General features: G+C 30.2%; 2 protein-coding genes across 2 annotated transcripts in view; one reads left to right on the top strand and one right to left on the bottom strand.

The window, feature by feature from the left end:
- LOC148313092 (CUGBP Elav-like family member 3) overlaps nt 1-18,944 on the top strand; it is a 722,672-nt gene that overhangs the window by 343,072 nt on the left and 360,656 nt on the right. The window lies entirely within an intron of this gene.
- On the bottom strand, nt 9,155-17,411 carry LOC148313093 (parkin coregulated gene protein homolog). Its single transcript, XM_088268073.1, has 4 exons — nt 17,118-17,411; nt 15,748-15,919; nt 13,950-14,099; nt 9,155-9,611 (listed from the first exon to the last, which is right to left on the bottom strand). The coding sequence occupies exons 1-4, from the start codon at nt 17,400-17,402 to the stop codon at nt 9,463-9,465; spliced, it is 756 nt and encodes a 251-aa protein (XP_088124199.1). The 5' UTR covers nt 17,403-17,411; the 3' UTR covers nt 9,155-9,462.

The following is an 18,944-nucleotide window of genomic DNA, read 5'->3' as shown; positions in this document are numbered from 1 at the left end:
GGTCCTAATCTCAATAAATATACAAAAAATGTAGAGAAAAAAAAGTAATAGAATTACATTATTTATTAAAATAAACCTTAAATTAATAAATATTTTTTTTTAAATTTTGATATTCATTCAATTGACAGTTTATATAACATTGTTTCCATGCGATGCAGTGCCTTATACATCAATGTGTGCAAATAAGGGCAAAAAGAAGAAGATTAATTTTTGTGTTACAAACGTTGTTAATTTCCACCTTTAAACCCACAAAGTAAGTTTGTTTGAAATCACTTTATGTCTATCACAATTAAGACCTATTTCGAAGTTAACAGCTTCTTCGTTAAGTCTTATTAATACTACAAAGTATCTTCTTTACAAAAAAAAAAAATAAATAAAAAGATAGGGGTTAATTATAGCTATCAAGTGACAATTTTCTTTGTTAATTGATCACTAGTTACAGACACGAAGAAATTATGGAATCATGAAGCTAGTAAATGGTGTATTTAAGTAAAAGTGTTATTCAAATGAAATCCAAACTTTTCTTTAATGTTTTTCGCAGATACTTTGTGGCACATTTTATAAACTTTATAAAATAAAATAAACATTGTTTTAACCACTTTTTATTGGTACTCTTTTTTCCAACTGGTTTTGACAAAAACCTTGTCATCCTCGAGGTTTATGTACTAATTCTAAAACATTAAAATACTCAACGTTAGGTTATAGTTAATTGCCCTACCCTTGCGATACCAAAAACTTCCACGCACTCCGTACACCATATGAAAATGTGATTTAAAAAATGTGATTAAAAAAATGGGAACAAAACTCCTAAATGTTGCTTTTATTGAGCATTGGGCAGCGAATACGTATACTCCTAACTATGAGTATTTCAATGTTTAAGAATAATACATAAACCCTGAGGATAACAAGGTTCTTGTCGAAACCGGTTGGAAAAGGTGTACCAATAAAAAGTGATTCAAACTTATTCATCATTCCAAACATATTAATTTCGTTAATATAATATTTTTATCAAATTTCAAATCTATCGAAGATTTTAGGAGACATGTCTTATGTTGCTTATGACCGAGATGTCGACCACTTATTGTGATGCAAATTTTCACTTCCACTCAAAATACTTCCGAAAAGTAAAGTGGGGGGTTGTAAATGTCGTTAATATACAAAGTGGGTAACTTGGTAAAGTGGATAGGCTAGGAGAGAGGCGCAGTGTTACTTTAGACCCGCGTTACTTCAGACCCCGACCTCCTCTACATATTATCTCGAGATAAGCTGTAGGCAGTCCACGATTCTTATAATGTAATGTAACTTATCCTATTTCATTAATGAATGCATTAAAATACAATACGTTGTAATCTATACCAAATAAGTCTTTATATTTTTGATTGACGTGTTGTTGCGTGTATTGAATATCAACCATTACGCGAAAACCCTTTGTCGAAAAATAAATATAAACAAAAAATACTGAAAAGAATTTTCGATATTTTGTAAGAAACATAACACAAGCACCATATATTTTTTATATGGTGCTTGTGTTAAATATTTCATAATAAAATATTCAAGAGTAAAATGCACACGGAACCATATTTCTGTGGTATTTTTTTAAGTATAAATATATTAAAAGTGTAAATATTTTTGTTAAAACGACTAATAAGCCTTATGGGTGTTTCCAAAAGGCTTCAACTTATTGAAGATTCCTTTGGAATTGGAACTTTTCAAAGTAACAGACGCACTTGCACATTTTAAGACAGCATTGGTATAATATAAATTTGTTCAACCTACCAATTCAATGGTTTTAAAATTGATTTAAGCAAGTGGTATTTGAAGTACACTCGTCTTTAAAAATAATGATTGGTTAAAAGGAAATAAAAAAACATTATTTTTGATAAATTCTCATATACTTATTGACTTTAGTAAAATGTTCAAAATAAACATTATTTTGTAAAAAAACCCTGTGTTTCATATGTGAACAATAAAGTATCTTACGCTTTAAAAAAATATGTTAAATAAATAAATAACGATTTTTTTATTTGTCATGTTTTTGTACTTTAAAAAAAAAATATATATCCCTGCTTAGAATGCAACAGATGTTTCATAATTTTTTCAAAGAAGACGTATTTTACATATTATGTGTACATTATAGTGACCTTTAAAGTCATTGAAAGGTAATTGTTTAATGGTCATTATTGGTTGATTTGTATTTCTTGCCACCTGCATTGCTAAATTCTTTGTCTTTTGTATTAAGAGCTTGTGAGCTTTAAGCGTATTTCCCGATTACGTAAGAGAATAAAAAAGGTATTTATTATTTTTTTTTAAATCGATTGACGGGTTAAAAGTTTTAAATTATGTTTTTAACGGATGATTTTTTTAAAATTTATTTTTTTTCACAAATATAATCATTCTAAATATTTTACGGTATTTAAAAAGGATGCAAAATGCATCAAAATACGTGTCACAATTTTTTTAAAAGAAATAGTGGTACTTACCAAGCAAAACTTTAATTTTATATGAATATTTTATGTTGCTTTAGCAAAGCTCCGTTTGAAATATTTTATTTTATTTTCTATTAAAAAAAAATATGATCACTAGAGAGCCTGAAAATAGGAGACTAAATTGTATTATTGTAAATGGAAGATTTTTTAGCAAGTATATTGAACATTGGGTACCAAATGTTTCAGAGTAAGAACATTGTTTGTCTTCATAGTAAGCGTCGGTTTACTGTAAAAGGGTTCGTGTTGTCGCGTACCAATGAAGGATTTACTCCGTAATGTACAGCAAGAATAATAGGAATTTATAGAAGGCTAACATCGCTCGAGCAAAAAAACTGCCCATAATGAGAACCTGCCCCCATTTTATTGCTACTCGTTCATTTATTAAGCATTTAAAAAATACATTTTCACCTCGGCATTAAAAAGTTATTCATTTCAAGACCAGTTTAAGGCCATACTATGTGACACGTTTCCAACAACTATATACACTCGTATATATAAATTTAATACAACCAGCAACGTAAAAATACAATAATTTAAGAAATAAAGCTTCTTTAAAAGGATTTCGAATTAATTTTTGTTTATCATAGTTTTCCTTTTTTAACTCTTAATACAACCAGCAATGTAAAAATACAAAAAATTAAGAAATAAAGCTTCTTTAAAAGGATTTCGAATTAATTTTTGTTTATCATAGTTTTCCTTTTTTAACTCTTATTTTTCTTTGTAAATACCACTATTTCTTAAGTATTTCGATCCATTTAGGATTAAAAGCAATCACTGTTCCTGAACAATAATGCTGAATGTATCGAAACACGTTTCACATGTGCCACAAAGTGAATGCCGCGTCAATCAATGAGTAAAAAGTTATCGTTTCAATAAATTTTATTATTATAAATGTATAAAAAGGTTTAAATTTACTGATTTGTTGTTTAAATAATATTCGAATATAAAACATTGATGCTTTATATTCTATGTACTTACTGCTAGTTTATATTATGACAATTAGGAAAAAAATGCAATACAAAAGTGAAGAAAATATTATTGAGTAGGATCTCTTATTTATTTGACATTAATTGATCAAAGCATGTTTTCACAGGACAATATAAAATGAACAATAGATTCGTTTACTTTGATTGAATAAAACACAACGTACGACTTCATACAATATACCCTGACGTTCGTGCACTACGCGGACTGCATACAGATTGTTTTAGGAAACCTTAGATAACTAAAAATAGAAACAAGCAAATAATGTAGATCCTACATAAAAAATAATTTTGTACTGAAAAAAGTAAGCTTTTATGAGTACTTATATTATTTTTACATAATTGGGTGATTATTAAGCTATTTTCCGCTCCAATGTTTGCTGAATATTATTCTGGACAGGTACCTGAAGTTCAGGATTCATCAACATGCCTTTATGAAATTAATTTTATATTTACCATTGAATTTTTTATGCGGTGATTTTTGCACCATTAGGTGCGACTGAAGGTAATAAAAGAAGAGAACATTACTACCTGATTTATCTGAGGTATTTCCAATATTATAGTTGATTCATAAATAAATTTAACGATCATGATAACACTGCTTATATACGATGCAATATTCTATGCACCATTGAGTGCGAATTAGAGTCAGAAGAAGAACGAATTGTTTGATTCGGTTTGTGATAAAAAATGCATACCCTAACACGTTTTGTGATATAAAAATAAATAAATAAAACAAACTTACTGAAATGATTATTTGATAGTATACAGTATTTTACACTCAATCTGGTTTATTTAGTTAAATAAAAAATATGATTGTCGAGCAATTTAAGTATTTTTAAACATGTTCATAATTTTTTTAAGATAAATGCGAACAATTTTACTACTTGAAGATTAAATGATTAACTGTTCTAAAACATGGCGCAAGCTATTTTCGCAGCGGAAGAGGACAAATGAAAAGTTTTTCAGGATTTACCGATATCGTTCCCATACAGGCCCTATCACAAAGGGTATATTCCAGTTATTTAATATTCATCTAGTGAAGACGTTAAAAGAGCGCAAATTACCCTCAACACTTTGTATGTAAATGAAGGCAGAAACATCGGTGTTACAGGAAATGGTGAAAAAAAATACGAAAACCTGTACCAATAAAGTGACATTGACATCGTCAGCACAAAGCTATTGTAAGTAAAACTTAAATAATAGCTCTATTTTAGCCAGTTAGTTCTCTTGTCATTTTTTCAAGCGCATTTTCATATCATTATATTTATTACGTGCATTTAAAAATAGCTGGGAATCGACGTCGCAGGAGGCTAATCCCTCTTAAAAACAGGCCGTAAGGCCTATAATAAGAAGAAGAAGAAGTAGAAGAAGATTTAAAAATAAATAAACAATATTTACACGTTAACACATTGATTCGGAAGTTATTTCGTTGTAATATTTATGGAATAATGGTGTTAATTGCAACAAAAGAAGTGTTTACATCTTCTTCTTCTTTAGTTTTCTGTCTTTCGAAGCTGGATTGTATCCATAAATGGGTCTTTCTATGTCCATAGCTGGGTCTTTCCCATATCCTTCCATTTTTTCATTCTGTTGCTACTTGCAGCAAATTTCTACTCCCCACAGCGGCTATGTCGTCGGACCATCCTTTTTAAGGTCTTCAGATGCCTTTTTTACTCTCTCAGGGTCTCTATCTCAGAATTTTAATAGTCTACGTCGTGGAGTCCTATCTTGCAATATGGCCTGCCCATTGCCACTTGAGTATTGTTACGCAATCCGTGATAAACGCTTTTTTGGTTTGCTTCCTATTTTCTTTATTTTATTTTATTTTATCTCTTGGTGTTAAACCAAGCATGGATCTTTCTTTGAATCGGTGTGTACATTTGATCTTCTCTGCGTTTATTTGTCAATATAATGTTCAAAAAGAGGTTTTCACCAAATTTGCGAAATGATTTCAAATAAAATTTATACAATATTATCTTTAAGCCTTTTTAATACTACTGTAATGCTTGTAACATAAGTTTAATTAAATTGATAAGTGCATTCGGTTTAAGGTTTGTCTCAAAAGTCTTAATAAAGAAATTCTAAGTTTATGTGTGTGTGTGTGTGTGTGTGTATGTGTGTGTGTTTTCATTTTGTTTTTAAATGCAAACACACACTTCAATATATCAGTATTTACTTCAGATACAGTACGTTTTTTTAGAACATCACGTAGATAACCTATCGTTTTCAATATTTTCAAGTGGTTTTGAAAATTAGATGATTATGTGTCCAGGAGTAAATTCTCTGCGAATAAAATTAAGCTTATAATGTGTTTAAAAAAACTCTGATTAGTTAGTTATATTTAGGGAATCTGGAATTTTAATAGAAAATACAAACTGGAATCTGGTATTGAAAAAAAAACCTTGGCATATGGAAAAAGTATGCTATTTTACTCGCTTGTTCAGCTCGGTTCTACTGAACCTATGAAGAAGTTATCCAAGAGCAAGTACATTAAGCTAAAACGTAAAAGCTCACAAAGGGTAAACACCGCTTTAAAAAATGGCCCCGGCAGGGAGCACGGCGTGGACTGGTGCATATATTATAATGGCATTTGGAGGCAGGCGATTTCAAAAATATTTTCATCAAACCCGTGGCAGCAAAAAATCACTTAAGTTTCAAATTTAAAATAGCTGAATTTTCATTATCTCATGTACTCAAGCGTTGCTATCAATATTCACTAGAGGCTACTTTCGTAAAATTCAAATCACGGCACAGTTTTTTTTATGTGATAAAATAAAGTTGATATGGAGTTTCATCGTGTCGAAGTTTGTTCAAACATCTTGTTTGTCTGTTGATCGATTTTCTCGTCGATATTGGATACAGTCTAAATATTGATACTACTGAGAAGCTCGCTTACCATTTTATTATACCGAAAATTCACAAAAAAGACTCCAAAAAAGCTTAGCAGAAGTTATCATGTACTTATACGCTTTAGATTTTTTTTAAATACACATCGTTAGCATGTCATGCTTAACCTTTTCGTTTCATCCGCAAAAGTTTTGTCTTAGCCATATTCTTCAATATAGGCTAAGTATATTGAAGAATATGGTTATAAAATATAAGTTCACTTTATACTCCTCCTTAGATTTCCTATTGTAAAATTAATTGGGCACTACACGATGGAATTCGATTTCAATATGAATAATAATAATAAATAGACATTCTACACTATACGTGGAGAGTTGAAATGGAAAAATCATTAATATTCCCTGTGTAGGGTACGTATTTACTATATTTAAAGACACAATGTGGTGTGCTCAAATTCTCCTTCACAAGTTTAGGTTTCTCCACGAGTAATTTTCACATCAATATTAACAGGTTAGCATAAATACATAATTTAACACAAAAAAATATCCGCATACAATGGTGCATAGGGCACTGCATCATATTGACGAAGTGTTATCTTGATCGTTTTATACGTGAAGGCAAGGTGATCACTCCTGCGCAGGGACCAGTCCAGGGTATTATTAAATAAACATTAGAGAATAAAATCACATAATTATATATTTTCACCCCCCTCCCCGAGAATCGAACCCGGGACCTCCAGCATGGTAGGAAAGTACGCTAACCATTACAACACGAAGGAGGACAAAAAATAGTGTTATTAAATAAAACGAAAATAGTGTCAAAAAATAATTTTCTCACCTGTAGATGAAAACATCTGTTGTTTTCGAAACTAGTCATGTGTAATAAAATAAAACTCATTAAGTGGTATTATATGTACCTACTTGAGTTTTTTTTTTTAATTAATAAAAACCTAAATTAGTTAGTTTTACTTTTCACCTGTAGATAAAAAAAAACATCTGTTGGTTTTCGAAACTAGTCGTGTTTAATAAAATAAAGCTTATTGAGTGGGAAATAAGATTTTTTTTCTTAAATACCTACTTAAGTTAAGCATGGTTATGACAGTCTCATGCAGAATTCTCGTTCGTTAAAGAGATTCGGGTGTCGATGTCGGACGGTCTGCGTCGGCGACGACTTTGCCCGGCGAAACAGTGTTCAGATCGTGTTTACACTGCGCCAGCCTCTGGCTCCCGTGTCGTAATGTCAACGGCAAACATCACCTCAGACACGTGACGGCAAACACGGCCGGGAGGACAACTGTCACCGGCGCCCGACCACAAGACTGACAACGGGGCTCCGACCGCAGCCTGTAACCGGAACGGTAGACAATCCGACCTATTCGGAGACCCCGTGTTGTAGACACAAGCTATTTGCCGACGCGATGCGATGATGTGATTGAAGAAATGTAAATCTAGTATACTCCTATATTACACATATGAGGAGGTTACCTCACCAAAACGTTACATTTCCATCATAAATGATTTTACTTAAGGTTAAGGTTATAAGGTTGTTTAAGGGGTGGGTGGGTCAAATTGAGGAAACCAGCACATATGCGAGCACTACCTAAAACACATTTTCAGTATTCTTCTTCTAACCCTTATCCGCATCCAATGGTGCATAGGGCACTGCATCATATAAAAGCAGTGTTATCTTGATCGTCAACACATGAAGGAAAGGTGATCAGTCCTCCGCTTCAGGTACCAGTCCAGGGTAATATTGTGAAAAAATTACAGTGAAAAAATTCACTAATATTTATTTGACCCCCCCCCCTGGGAATCAAACCCGGGACCTCCAGAACGATAGCCGAACGTGCTAACCATTACGCTACGGAGGCGGACAATGAATAAATTGATTTTAAGTAATCAGTAATTCTGACTTGTAAAATTGTTAAGTTTTTGTACGATTTAATGATTTCATATTGGTTTAACACAGGATTGGTCACGTTTTATTGCATATTTAACTAAGATTTAGATAGAATACAGTAAACAGAACAGATTTGCATTGAAAGGATTTTTCGTTCAATATTGGAAATTTAACTTGGTGGGGACTCCTCCACACATGTACTAGGCCTTAATTACAGTAAAACTTCGATATAACGGACTGATTGGGGAAGGGAGTGTCCGTTTAAGTCGAAAGTCCGTTATATAAAAACAGATTTAAAATAAATCAAAAAACTTTTTTGCTTCTACTAAATATGAATACTGTATTACTATCTAAATAAACAATTCAAAACTCAAACAAAATTATATTTATTGAAGTGACCTTGCTGTTTGATATCGACGCGCTTATTTTCAGTTATCCTGCTTTGAAAAAGGAATCAAATTTTGTCCACACGTTTGAAGTTATTGATTTTTTGTGATTTTTCGTAATAATCATTCCCAAAAATAATGAAAATTCGTTAAATAAAGTTGAAGTTTGTAATCTGATGAATAGTGCATTTTTGCCAGATTCTTTGTCCATTTAATCCAAAGTTCGTTCAAAAGAGGTCCGTTAAATAAGGGTTATACTATCTTAAAATAAAATATTAAAATAATTCAAATTAAGGAATAAGTATATAATCATTTTACCTGATTAAGTTAACTTGAATAATTATTCGCCCTGAATTTTGTTTTAAAAAATAGGTAGGTATACCTACTAGGATGTGATATAAAATATCACATCCTAGTAGGTATACCGTTATATATACTACATAACATGTAGTATTAATAATGTAAATATGGGATGACCTTTGAAAGCAGTTTCAAGATCAGCGTAGGAAGGAAATTAATCAACATTAGGATTTCACACAAATAATTTTATTAAATACGAAACAGTATTAAATATATATATATATATAGATTACAAGCATTAATAATTAATATCAAAACAGCATAAATTCTCATATGTTATATAATTTTAATCAAATGAATATGTTTTCCGTAATTAACATTATCATAGCAAAAGTTAACTGTAATAAAAATAAACATTACGTGCGATATTTGTAAAGTGAAAAAAAAAATATTTTTTTGTGATAGATTTGAAACGTTAATCTTTACTACGTGTCTTATTATTTTTTCAATCTAAAATGAGTTTGTTTTATTTTGTCATTCGAAATGTTCGTTTCTGGATTAGTTTTGCACGCAAGATTCGTATGTTGGTACCATGTACTTTATGTTGATGAATGCATCCTCCCCGCCGTATCTTTCCAGAATCTGTAATGTTTCTTCAATCATGCTCCCTATATTTTCCGTTCGGTCGATTCCTTCACCTAGATTAGCTAAAAAACGAAATATCCAAGTTTAAAATTCAAATGTTTAATATCAGTAAATATCGGAAAATTAAACTTGGTTAAAAATCAGTTATTTTTTCAACATTAACAAATACTACAAATCAGATTTAAAAAATATTTATTGTAATACATGGGAATAATTTATGTTATGATAAATGTAATTGAGGAATTCAAATATATAAGCCTTATCCACAAATATCTTTATTAAAACAGTAAAAATATATTTTTGATTTATCAAAAAAACGACTTATTTATTAAGATTATTTTTTTTATCATATACATAAAACCAAATTACAAAATTTGTACAATATGTTCTTTATTGTGAATTAAAATTGCTGAAACAATAAAATAATACATGCCATAACTAATGATACGATTTAGTGCAGAAATCTACCCACCTATATTTATATGTACCTTTAAGATTTTAAGGGTGAAAACTTTTTGACAGAATTTAATAATATTGTTGGCGAACAATTATAATTTTAATAGTATTCCCGTCGTTTTACAATATGACTTTTCGGCGAGACTTCGTGTCCGTTTTCCCCGGAATCGTTTTTGCTCGAACGGCCATTAGCTTTGACAACCTTTCAGGCTCGCCTTCGCCCGTTTTCCTCAAAGAATTCTTTTCCAAGTGCGCGTAATTAAATGCCTGTTTGAGCCAACACTTAATAATTTCATGTTTGTGAACTGTGGATGCAGCAGCGACTGAATAGAGACCCCACAGTGGATTGAAGGATATTAAAAGATACGTGAATAGGAGAGAATACACTTGCAAGCGGTGAAAGGACTTTCAAACGGGCAGGCTGCGCACTGAGGCAATTAAAATAAACATTCGTGGAAGAGAACCAACCCTACATAATTGAAAAAAAAACATCGTTAGTAAAAACACCCCCTAAATCTTTTCCCGTCTCGTGTTTTCAGCGGGTTCAATGTTTGTTTTATCACATTGTTTAAGTTCATGAGTATATTTATCCGCAGAGAGTACGGGGAAAAACGAGTGAAATGTTAACACTTTCTCAGGTGTATACGTACAAGTTAATAGAGTATTCTCGAATTCGCGCGAGACACATATTACGTTTCGTGTGACGGCAAACAGAGACATTGTGAAAATTTGACACAGAACCTTGAAATTGAAGACAAGAAATGTTTCGTAAGGCAGAGAACTGCCATTGTGTAAATATGGAATGTGATCTCGTTATAATAATGTCAAATATGAAACAAGTTCAGAATAAAAAAGGCTTTTATGTTGGAAAATAATAATTGTCATGGTTGTGAAATTCAAATAAGCCTCATCCTTTTTCAAATAAGTCGCATTGAACAGAACTCCTTTTATTAGCTGCCAAGAAATTCTTTTCTCGAGTTCAACGCATTATTAAAATTTCATCATTATGTCATAAAATAGTCCGTGTAAACATATACGGGTACATGTAATATTAATAAATCATCCGAAACCTGAAGTTTAAGCGTAATAAAAATATGATTTGTTTTATTTCCATTTTTTGACAGTTGACGAAACAAGACAACTATCTTATACAATCTGTTGGTATTTATCACTAAAACTCCCACTATTTTTTGTTGTATTTTTCACTCTGATATCTATTCAATATTATCTTAGTCTGGTACCTTAAACATTACACCGATTCCCTTGCAGTCATATAATTGACAATATACTTATCATTTCCTCAGTTTGATCCAGTGCCCTATGCACCATTGGTTACGTATGAGGGTAAGAAAAGAAGAGAGCATTACTACCTTATTTATCTGTGGTTAATTAGTGGTTTCAAAAATAAGATTTTTGGTTATAGGTATCTAAAATTAATATAAAATATTCATCTTTTTATAAAAGAAGATGGAAACATGAGCATTCCTGAACTTGGAACCTGGTATTTGGCTGGCTTATGCGATCGCTTTACACACTTGTGTAACGATCACCATTCTTCCTATAATTGAACATCCATGTTGCATTTATTCTTAAAACCTGTATAGTATAAATGCAACTGTCTCAAAAACTTTTAATGAATAATCCAGTGTCTAATATAATAAACAATATTAAGATTTTTTAAAATTATTAAACACAATTTCATGAGTCAAAACGAATAAATAAAACCTAGACTAATTGGTTGTATTTGAGTTGGCTGTCACTACAATATCACGAAAAAAATACATTTGAATTTGTTTCTTAAATTAAGTCATATTTAATACTGCATTTCTGAAAATTCATTATCTCATTAATATTTAAAACGTGTATGCACACATACACGTATTCAATTACGACGATTTGACGTATCAACACTCGGTGGAGTATTCCATGACAAAGTCATCAATTTTCGCTATCGCACCGGACCTCGGCACCCGTCTATAAACAAGGACCGCACCATTAATATAGTTTGCGAATATCCAGAGGGCGTTTCCTGCAACTCACTGAAACAAATAATTACGTCGTCTGCTCGCAACCATAATTAGTTTGAAATTAAAAATCGGATTTGCGAATCCCAAGACGATGCGTTATTTCATCTGGGTGTTTTATCGGTGAATATATTAATATATTTATAATAACTGCAGACAGTTGGTAGAACTCTTTTTGGAATTGTTGGATAATATCGTAGTCGCACAGAAGAAAGTGACCAACTAACAAAACGTAAAATGTTCAGGAGGGCCAGTTACGTCACTTTTGCTTGGCAAGAAAATAAACAAAAATACAATGAGTCATTTTTAATAAGTCAATATATTATACTTCCAAGTTTAAAATAGCTTTGGGATTTTTTCAGGGCAATATTAAACTCGTAAGATATCAAATAGTCAATAATCTCGTTTTTGTAAAAAATGCACTTTGTCACTTTCTCCTATATAACTACGATATATCCAAAATTAAACAAGGTAATAAGATTGAATTCTTGTTTTATTTACATATGTATGATAATATGTGACGCGTTTTGTCTAATTAAACACTGACTAAAAATATTTACAAGATGTCCTTATATACTAACAATAGTACCCCTTGATCTTACAATATTTAATAAAACCAATTATTATTTATACCTATATAAAGACATTTTATAAATATTTTCAAACACTATGTAAAAAAAGTAGAATTCAATCCAATAACCGTGTTTAATTTTGGATATATTACCCAACGATATATTTATATATAGGAATATTGTAATGGCGGTTCGTCCCCAATCCGTCGGGGGTTTGGCATCAAAGGTGAAAATAATAAATAACTTGTCGCCAGTGCGTCACGCTGCCGCCGGGCGTTAACGAGTTTTGACATGCCGCGCATTATTATTTATGATTGAAATTCGAGATTTTACGATAGGCGCAGACACAGGCACAGACAATACAATGTACTATAATAGACCTGAAGCAACACATCAATAAATCGATGCTGACACACTCTTTTTTTAAATTAATTATTATTATGTATCTAACTAAACTAACTTATCTAACTAAACTAACTGAACTAACTGAACCAACTTAACTAACTAAACTAGCTTAACTAACTAAACTAACTAAACTAACTAAACTAACTAAACTAACTAAACTAACTAAACTAACTAAACTAACTAAACTAACTAAACTAACTAAACTAACTAAATTAACTAAACTAACTAAACTAACTAAACTAACGAAACTAACTTAACTAACTAAACCAAACAAACTAGCTAAACTAACTAAACTAATTAAACTAACTAAACTAACTAAACAAACTAAACTAAACGCTATTTCCCGTAGAAATAGGCAAAGATAATAGAACGCCACACCACCCTGTCTTTGCAAACTTTTTTCGCCTCTTCCACATTCAAGCATCTCCTCAAACATGCCCGCCGATTATTTCGACTCCTTCCTTACCTGGCAACTTTCAACTATTTAACATATCTGATACGGCCAAGATTTTTTCGGTCTGCACCTTTTCCCAACCATATTCGCTTCATAAATTTGTTTTACCGCTCTTTACTCACACATTCGTTTCACGTGTCCGAACCATCTCAACACACCTTTGTTAATTGTTTCAATAATGCTTATTTCAGCCTTGCATTATTTCCTTATTTCACCATTCGAACATCTATTATCATACATCGTTTTGCTGCACATTCGCCTGAGAGGCTGCATTTCGAGAGCATTCAGTCAACATTCATCCATCTTTTGCCAAATCCATGCTTCGCTTGTAAATGGAAATATATGGTAAATTAGGATGAATGTAATAAATAAGCAAAAGCTTAACAGTTATTCTCACATATAAATAAAATCTATCTTCTCTCCCACTACATAATAAATCAAATCTACTTAAACTAAAATATACAAAAAAATAAATAAAGAATTTCTTACAGTTTTTTTCTTTGAAGAGATTTAGAATAGGTAGTATTTGTCTGTAGTAAGGAACTAAGGCTTCACCAACTCGATCGCAGGATAATACCATATTTTGAATAGCTTTCAATACGTTTATAATCACATCCTGGCGTTTTGTATTCAAAGCCGCTGTAAGAAATAAAATAAATATAATGTTAACGTTAGAAAAAATTGAACTTGTAATTTTTTTATTATAATTTTCTTTTGAAAAATATAGCAAAAGTGCAAAAAACTTCCATTTACGTCTTAAAATAATAATTAAAAATAATGTGAACGCATTATAAAGGGTAAACTGGGGGATAACGCGCATCGGGGAATATGCCCCACACCGCGTCAGACCTGTTAATTCGTTTTATTGTAATTAAATGGCAATGTCACGGAGCACGTTATATCTATTATGTCATATAAATCATTTAAATATCGCGTGCAACTATTAGGCTTGATAAAAATTGGAATTCAACCAGGTACGTCTGAAAAATATTGAAACTTTTTTTTTTTCTTATCAATAATTTTTCAATATATAAATGAATGATTTTAACTAATAATTGAGGATATTTATTCAAATTAATTAAAAACCTATTGTCTTATCGTAAAATACGATTTTTTCGCAATAATTGCCAATGAATTCGTTTATTTTCTATAATGTTTACGGTAATGATTCTCATATGCTTGGAATATGCATCTCGCGAATAAGTACCCTATCCTTGTATATTTCCCACTTTTGGCTGGAATTATAGTGAAAAGTTTACAAATTGTAAACATTTTCAAACTTTGTTTCTCGAATTTGATTTTTTTAACGAGTTAAGCATATTAAACTATATTATCGATCAGTACTGTCAAGAATGTTGATTAAAACAAAAAATCCAATTAAATAAAATTATTGTCACATACCTATATACTTATTACAAAGCGATCAGTTTAATGAATATAATTTTTTTATTATAATAAATTAATAAAAACTTATTTTACACAAAGCTTTTTCTGAAAACAAAGATGTAATCAAAGTGCTTAAAAAAATAAGTTTCTCAATTTTGCGGTGCTCATAGTCTACATCTATTTTGATAAACTATCAAATTATAAATAACTGATCTATGTTTTATTTTTAAAAGAGCACTAAGCAGCAAGAACAAGACAGTTTTTTGAGCATTGTCTCTTCAATGTTTGAAAGTTATTATAATTTTATAAAATATATATTATTGGCTTATTAAAGCAAAAAGTCAATACATGTAAAATATAAAAGAAAATTAAAGTAATAAAAAGCCATGCTTTAAAAATATTAAAGATTTATACGGGTGATTAAAAAATATTGGTATTTTCATTTGAGTTGCATGTTATAATATTACATAAAGATAATATAATTAAAGACAAAAAGAGACGTTCAAGTTCGTGATAAAACAAAGAACAAAAATCATTTAATATATATTTAAAGCAATAACTTTGTGTTTTTACATTTCATAATTTAAATATAACTTTGTTTTAAAATCACTATAAATATGTTATTAAAACTAAATTATAATGTCTACCGGTTTCGAAGCTAACCGCTTCTTTTTCAAGACTGATTTATACTGAAACTGACTGATATTAATAATAATCAGTCTTGAAAAAGAAGCGGTTGGATTCGATACCGGTAGACATTATAATTAAGTTATGATAAAATATTAACAGTGATTTTAAAACCGAGTTATGTTTTATTTTAAATAAAATATTAATTCTATCCTGAAATATGTCAAAGTAAAAATATGATTAAAACGCATACGTTTTGCAAACTGGAACTCACTTTTTATAGGGATGATCAGTTGAGGGACGACGGGAAGAACCTTGTTACTTCCGTGTCTGATAAGATCTTTAATGCCTTCATTTGCATAAAACTTGCAAGGAAATCCCATCTCGACCAACCCATCAAAAAACATCGGTAGGTAGTGATGATAATCTAGTTTCTCGACGGGCACCTAAGGGTTGAGAAAAAGATGAGTACTGTCATATTTAAGTCAAAGCTTTTAACCATATTTTTGACAGGGAAAATTCAAACGTATAACGTGAAAAGATTTCTGGATATGTACTCTGAAAATTAAAATTAAGCACTGATTTGAGTCTACTGAAATAATTAATTTTTATTTTAAAAATAAAAACCAAATATGTGTGACAATTTATTTGCCGCGTTACGGCATTTTCAAACTTATATCAACACATGAGTTTAAAATTGCCCTGACGAGGTGAAACAATTATAAAAGAATTCTTGTTTTTATGTATTAAAAATAAAATTACCATTTTAATAGATTCAAATCAGCGTTTGACCGCGAAGATTTGCAAGATGCTTAACAGTTCTAACGTTTATTTTGGATAGATTTATATTATCCACTGACACTTCGTGATGGAATTGCATTTTTAATTTATTATTAGATTAAAACCAATATTTTTAGCTTTTCCACTTTTTTATTTGACCAGCGACCGGGTTTCGTCGTTACCGACACCAGTCTGATGATGTCGGTAACGACGAAACCCGGTCACTGGTCAAATAAAAAAGTGGAAAAGCTAAAAATATTGGTTTTAATCTAATAATAAAAGTTTATTTTGGATTTAATTCGTTATAAAATTTATAAATATTATCAGGAAAAATTAACAAATTAGTAACAGATTATGTTAAACATTTTTTTTAAGATTATCAGAAAAAAACAAATAAATAACGAAACATAAAGACAGCTGCAAAAAATGTGATTAAACAATTATTGTACATTTTAATAAAGACATATGTATTATTACAGATAAATACATTTATTTTAATATTTCATACAAATGTTTTTTTTACCAGTTGCAACTTTTTGTTAATAAACTTATAAAATGCTACCTTTTATACCAAGGTTTTAAACGAATCTGATTTTTTGTACAATATTAAACTTGGAGAAGTATTCCGTGTACTTGAGTAAAACCGTCTTCATTTTCAGGAAGTAATTGCAAAAGTTGAAATCACTCGATTCCTTTGTAAATTAGCAGATATAATTAATAAAATATTTTATAAAAATCGTCAGAATCGAATGTAAGTAACTATACTTGTAATAATTATGTCTGAATATTTTACTAAAATAACTAAATGACAAATATCTGGATTTTAGCATAGTTGTTTTAAATGTACATATTTAAAGTACTTACTTTCCAGCACACATGTTTTCCCACGTTTTCTATGGATATCGGAAACTCTCCACCCAAAAATGCAATCTTGAAATGGGAGTCTTTGGGTGGTTTCGGCTCAAATATTGGAAATTTAGGTGGTGGGATAACTTTGACGTTATTTTGAAGAGATTGTATGGTGAATGCCGGAACTATTCGCGCTGTTGTTGGTCTTCTGGAAGCCGAAGTTCCTGGTAGTGGTTTCCTCAAGGAAATTCGAAAATCTTTGCCAGTTGTTTCCTCTGCGCACTTGAATTTCTGTACCATCTCAACGGACTTTACGTATTCTAAAACAAGTTTGTAAAATAAAAATTAAACAATTTCTTACGTATACTGCATTCAAAGCAGTTTTCTAGAATTAGTAGATCAATTTAAGGAAACGGCCAAAAACTTTAAAACAAAAAGTAGTATATTTCTAGTATCGAAAAGTATTAAGTGCGGTGAAAATAAGACAAAACATCACTCTTGCATGTATGTTTGAGCCTGTCTAAACCAAAAAAATCGATGAGCATAAAAAGCTCTTTTGAAAGAAGGATATTTTTTTTAATGTGTCGCGAGCTGCGTATGCCGTGACGAACTGTATGATCAAGTGTAAAAAGAAAAACATATTTTTTTATTCATTTTTTAACTCATTATAATATATTTTTTAATTGTTAAATCAAATACAGATTATTTGAGTCAACTAAGTTGCACTAAGTCATTATAATTTATCTCATAATCAGTGTTTGCATATTTTACAAACATGTAAAACTCATATAAAATTAATGTAAAACATTAACTTTAAAAATATCACGTTTTACACGAATACCTTGACGATGCCACTTTTATCATATTTTTATAATGAATTAATTATGCGTTCTTGCACCACATTTCTCTCACATACATATCCAAACAATAAAAAAAAACTTGAAGAAGTAGTTTATTGAATCTACATTTAAAAGTATTCATTTTAAAAATACTAAAAAAATGTGTCACTTTTAAGACGCTTTAACGATGGATAGTAAAAAGAAAAAAGCTTCTACAACAATGGTTTATATTCTGGTTATAAAGGTGGACACAACGATTCAAAATTCTAAAACAAAATTACAATATAATCATTAGAAAAATAAAAATAAAAATATTTTATGATTAAAATAGTCAATAAGATTACACAAAATCGTTACATAGAAAAAAATGTTAATTACATATCGCTCACTCCTTTCAAGAACGTCATAAATCAAAAAACATGATTTTTCAAGATAACGTTTTTAAAGTTTAAAAATATAATACAATTTATTCAAAATAAATATCAAGCCACTATTGAACTTTTTACTGTGCAACAGATCTTTTTAGGTAAAACCTGAAGTTTTTTTCTCCATTTGAAAAATATTAAGTATATTTTAAAAAAAAATATTAAACAATACCTTTTCTTCAAAATGCAAAAACAACATTTTCTGCCCTCTAGCGGGCAAATATTAAGTTTTAAATATGCCTCTTTTGCTGGTATATGGTACATTTTCTGGGCATTCCGAAAACACGCTCAACTGAAAATTTACGATTTTTGATTTATGACGTTCTTCAAAGGAGTGAGCGATATGTAGAAATACAAAACTTAAAGCCGTATTTTTTTTAAATTTAAAAATGCAAAATATTTTTAAGACTACTCTCATTCTAATTTCAAAGCATCGTAATTATTATGGCCAATTGAAAAAATAACGATAAAAAATAGTCTAAGAAATGTTACCTGACGTTTCTATAATTGAATACTTCACGAAATGTGACACAAAGAACACACCGAGAGAACACACTATTCCTGATGAAATTTAACAA

Source organism: Brachycentrus maculatus, unplaced genomic scaffold (genome assembly GCF_059751285.1).
Source record: "Brachycentrus maculatus isolate JH-2025_06_01 unplaced genomic scaffold, ASM5975128v1 h1tg000022l, whole genome shotgun sequence".
Classification (NCBI taxonomy): Eukaryota; Metazoa; Arthropoda; class Insecta; order Trichoptera; family Brachycentridae; genus Brachycentrus; species Brachycentrus maculatus.
This window is presented reverse-complemented; position numbering and strand designations above follow the sequence as displayed.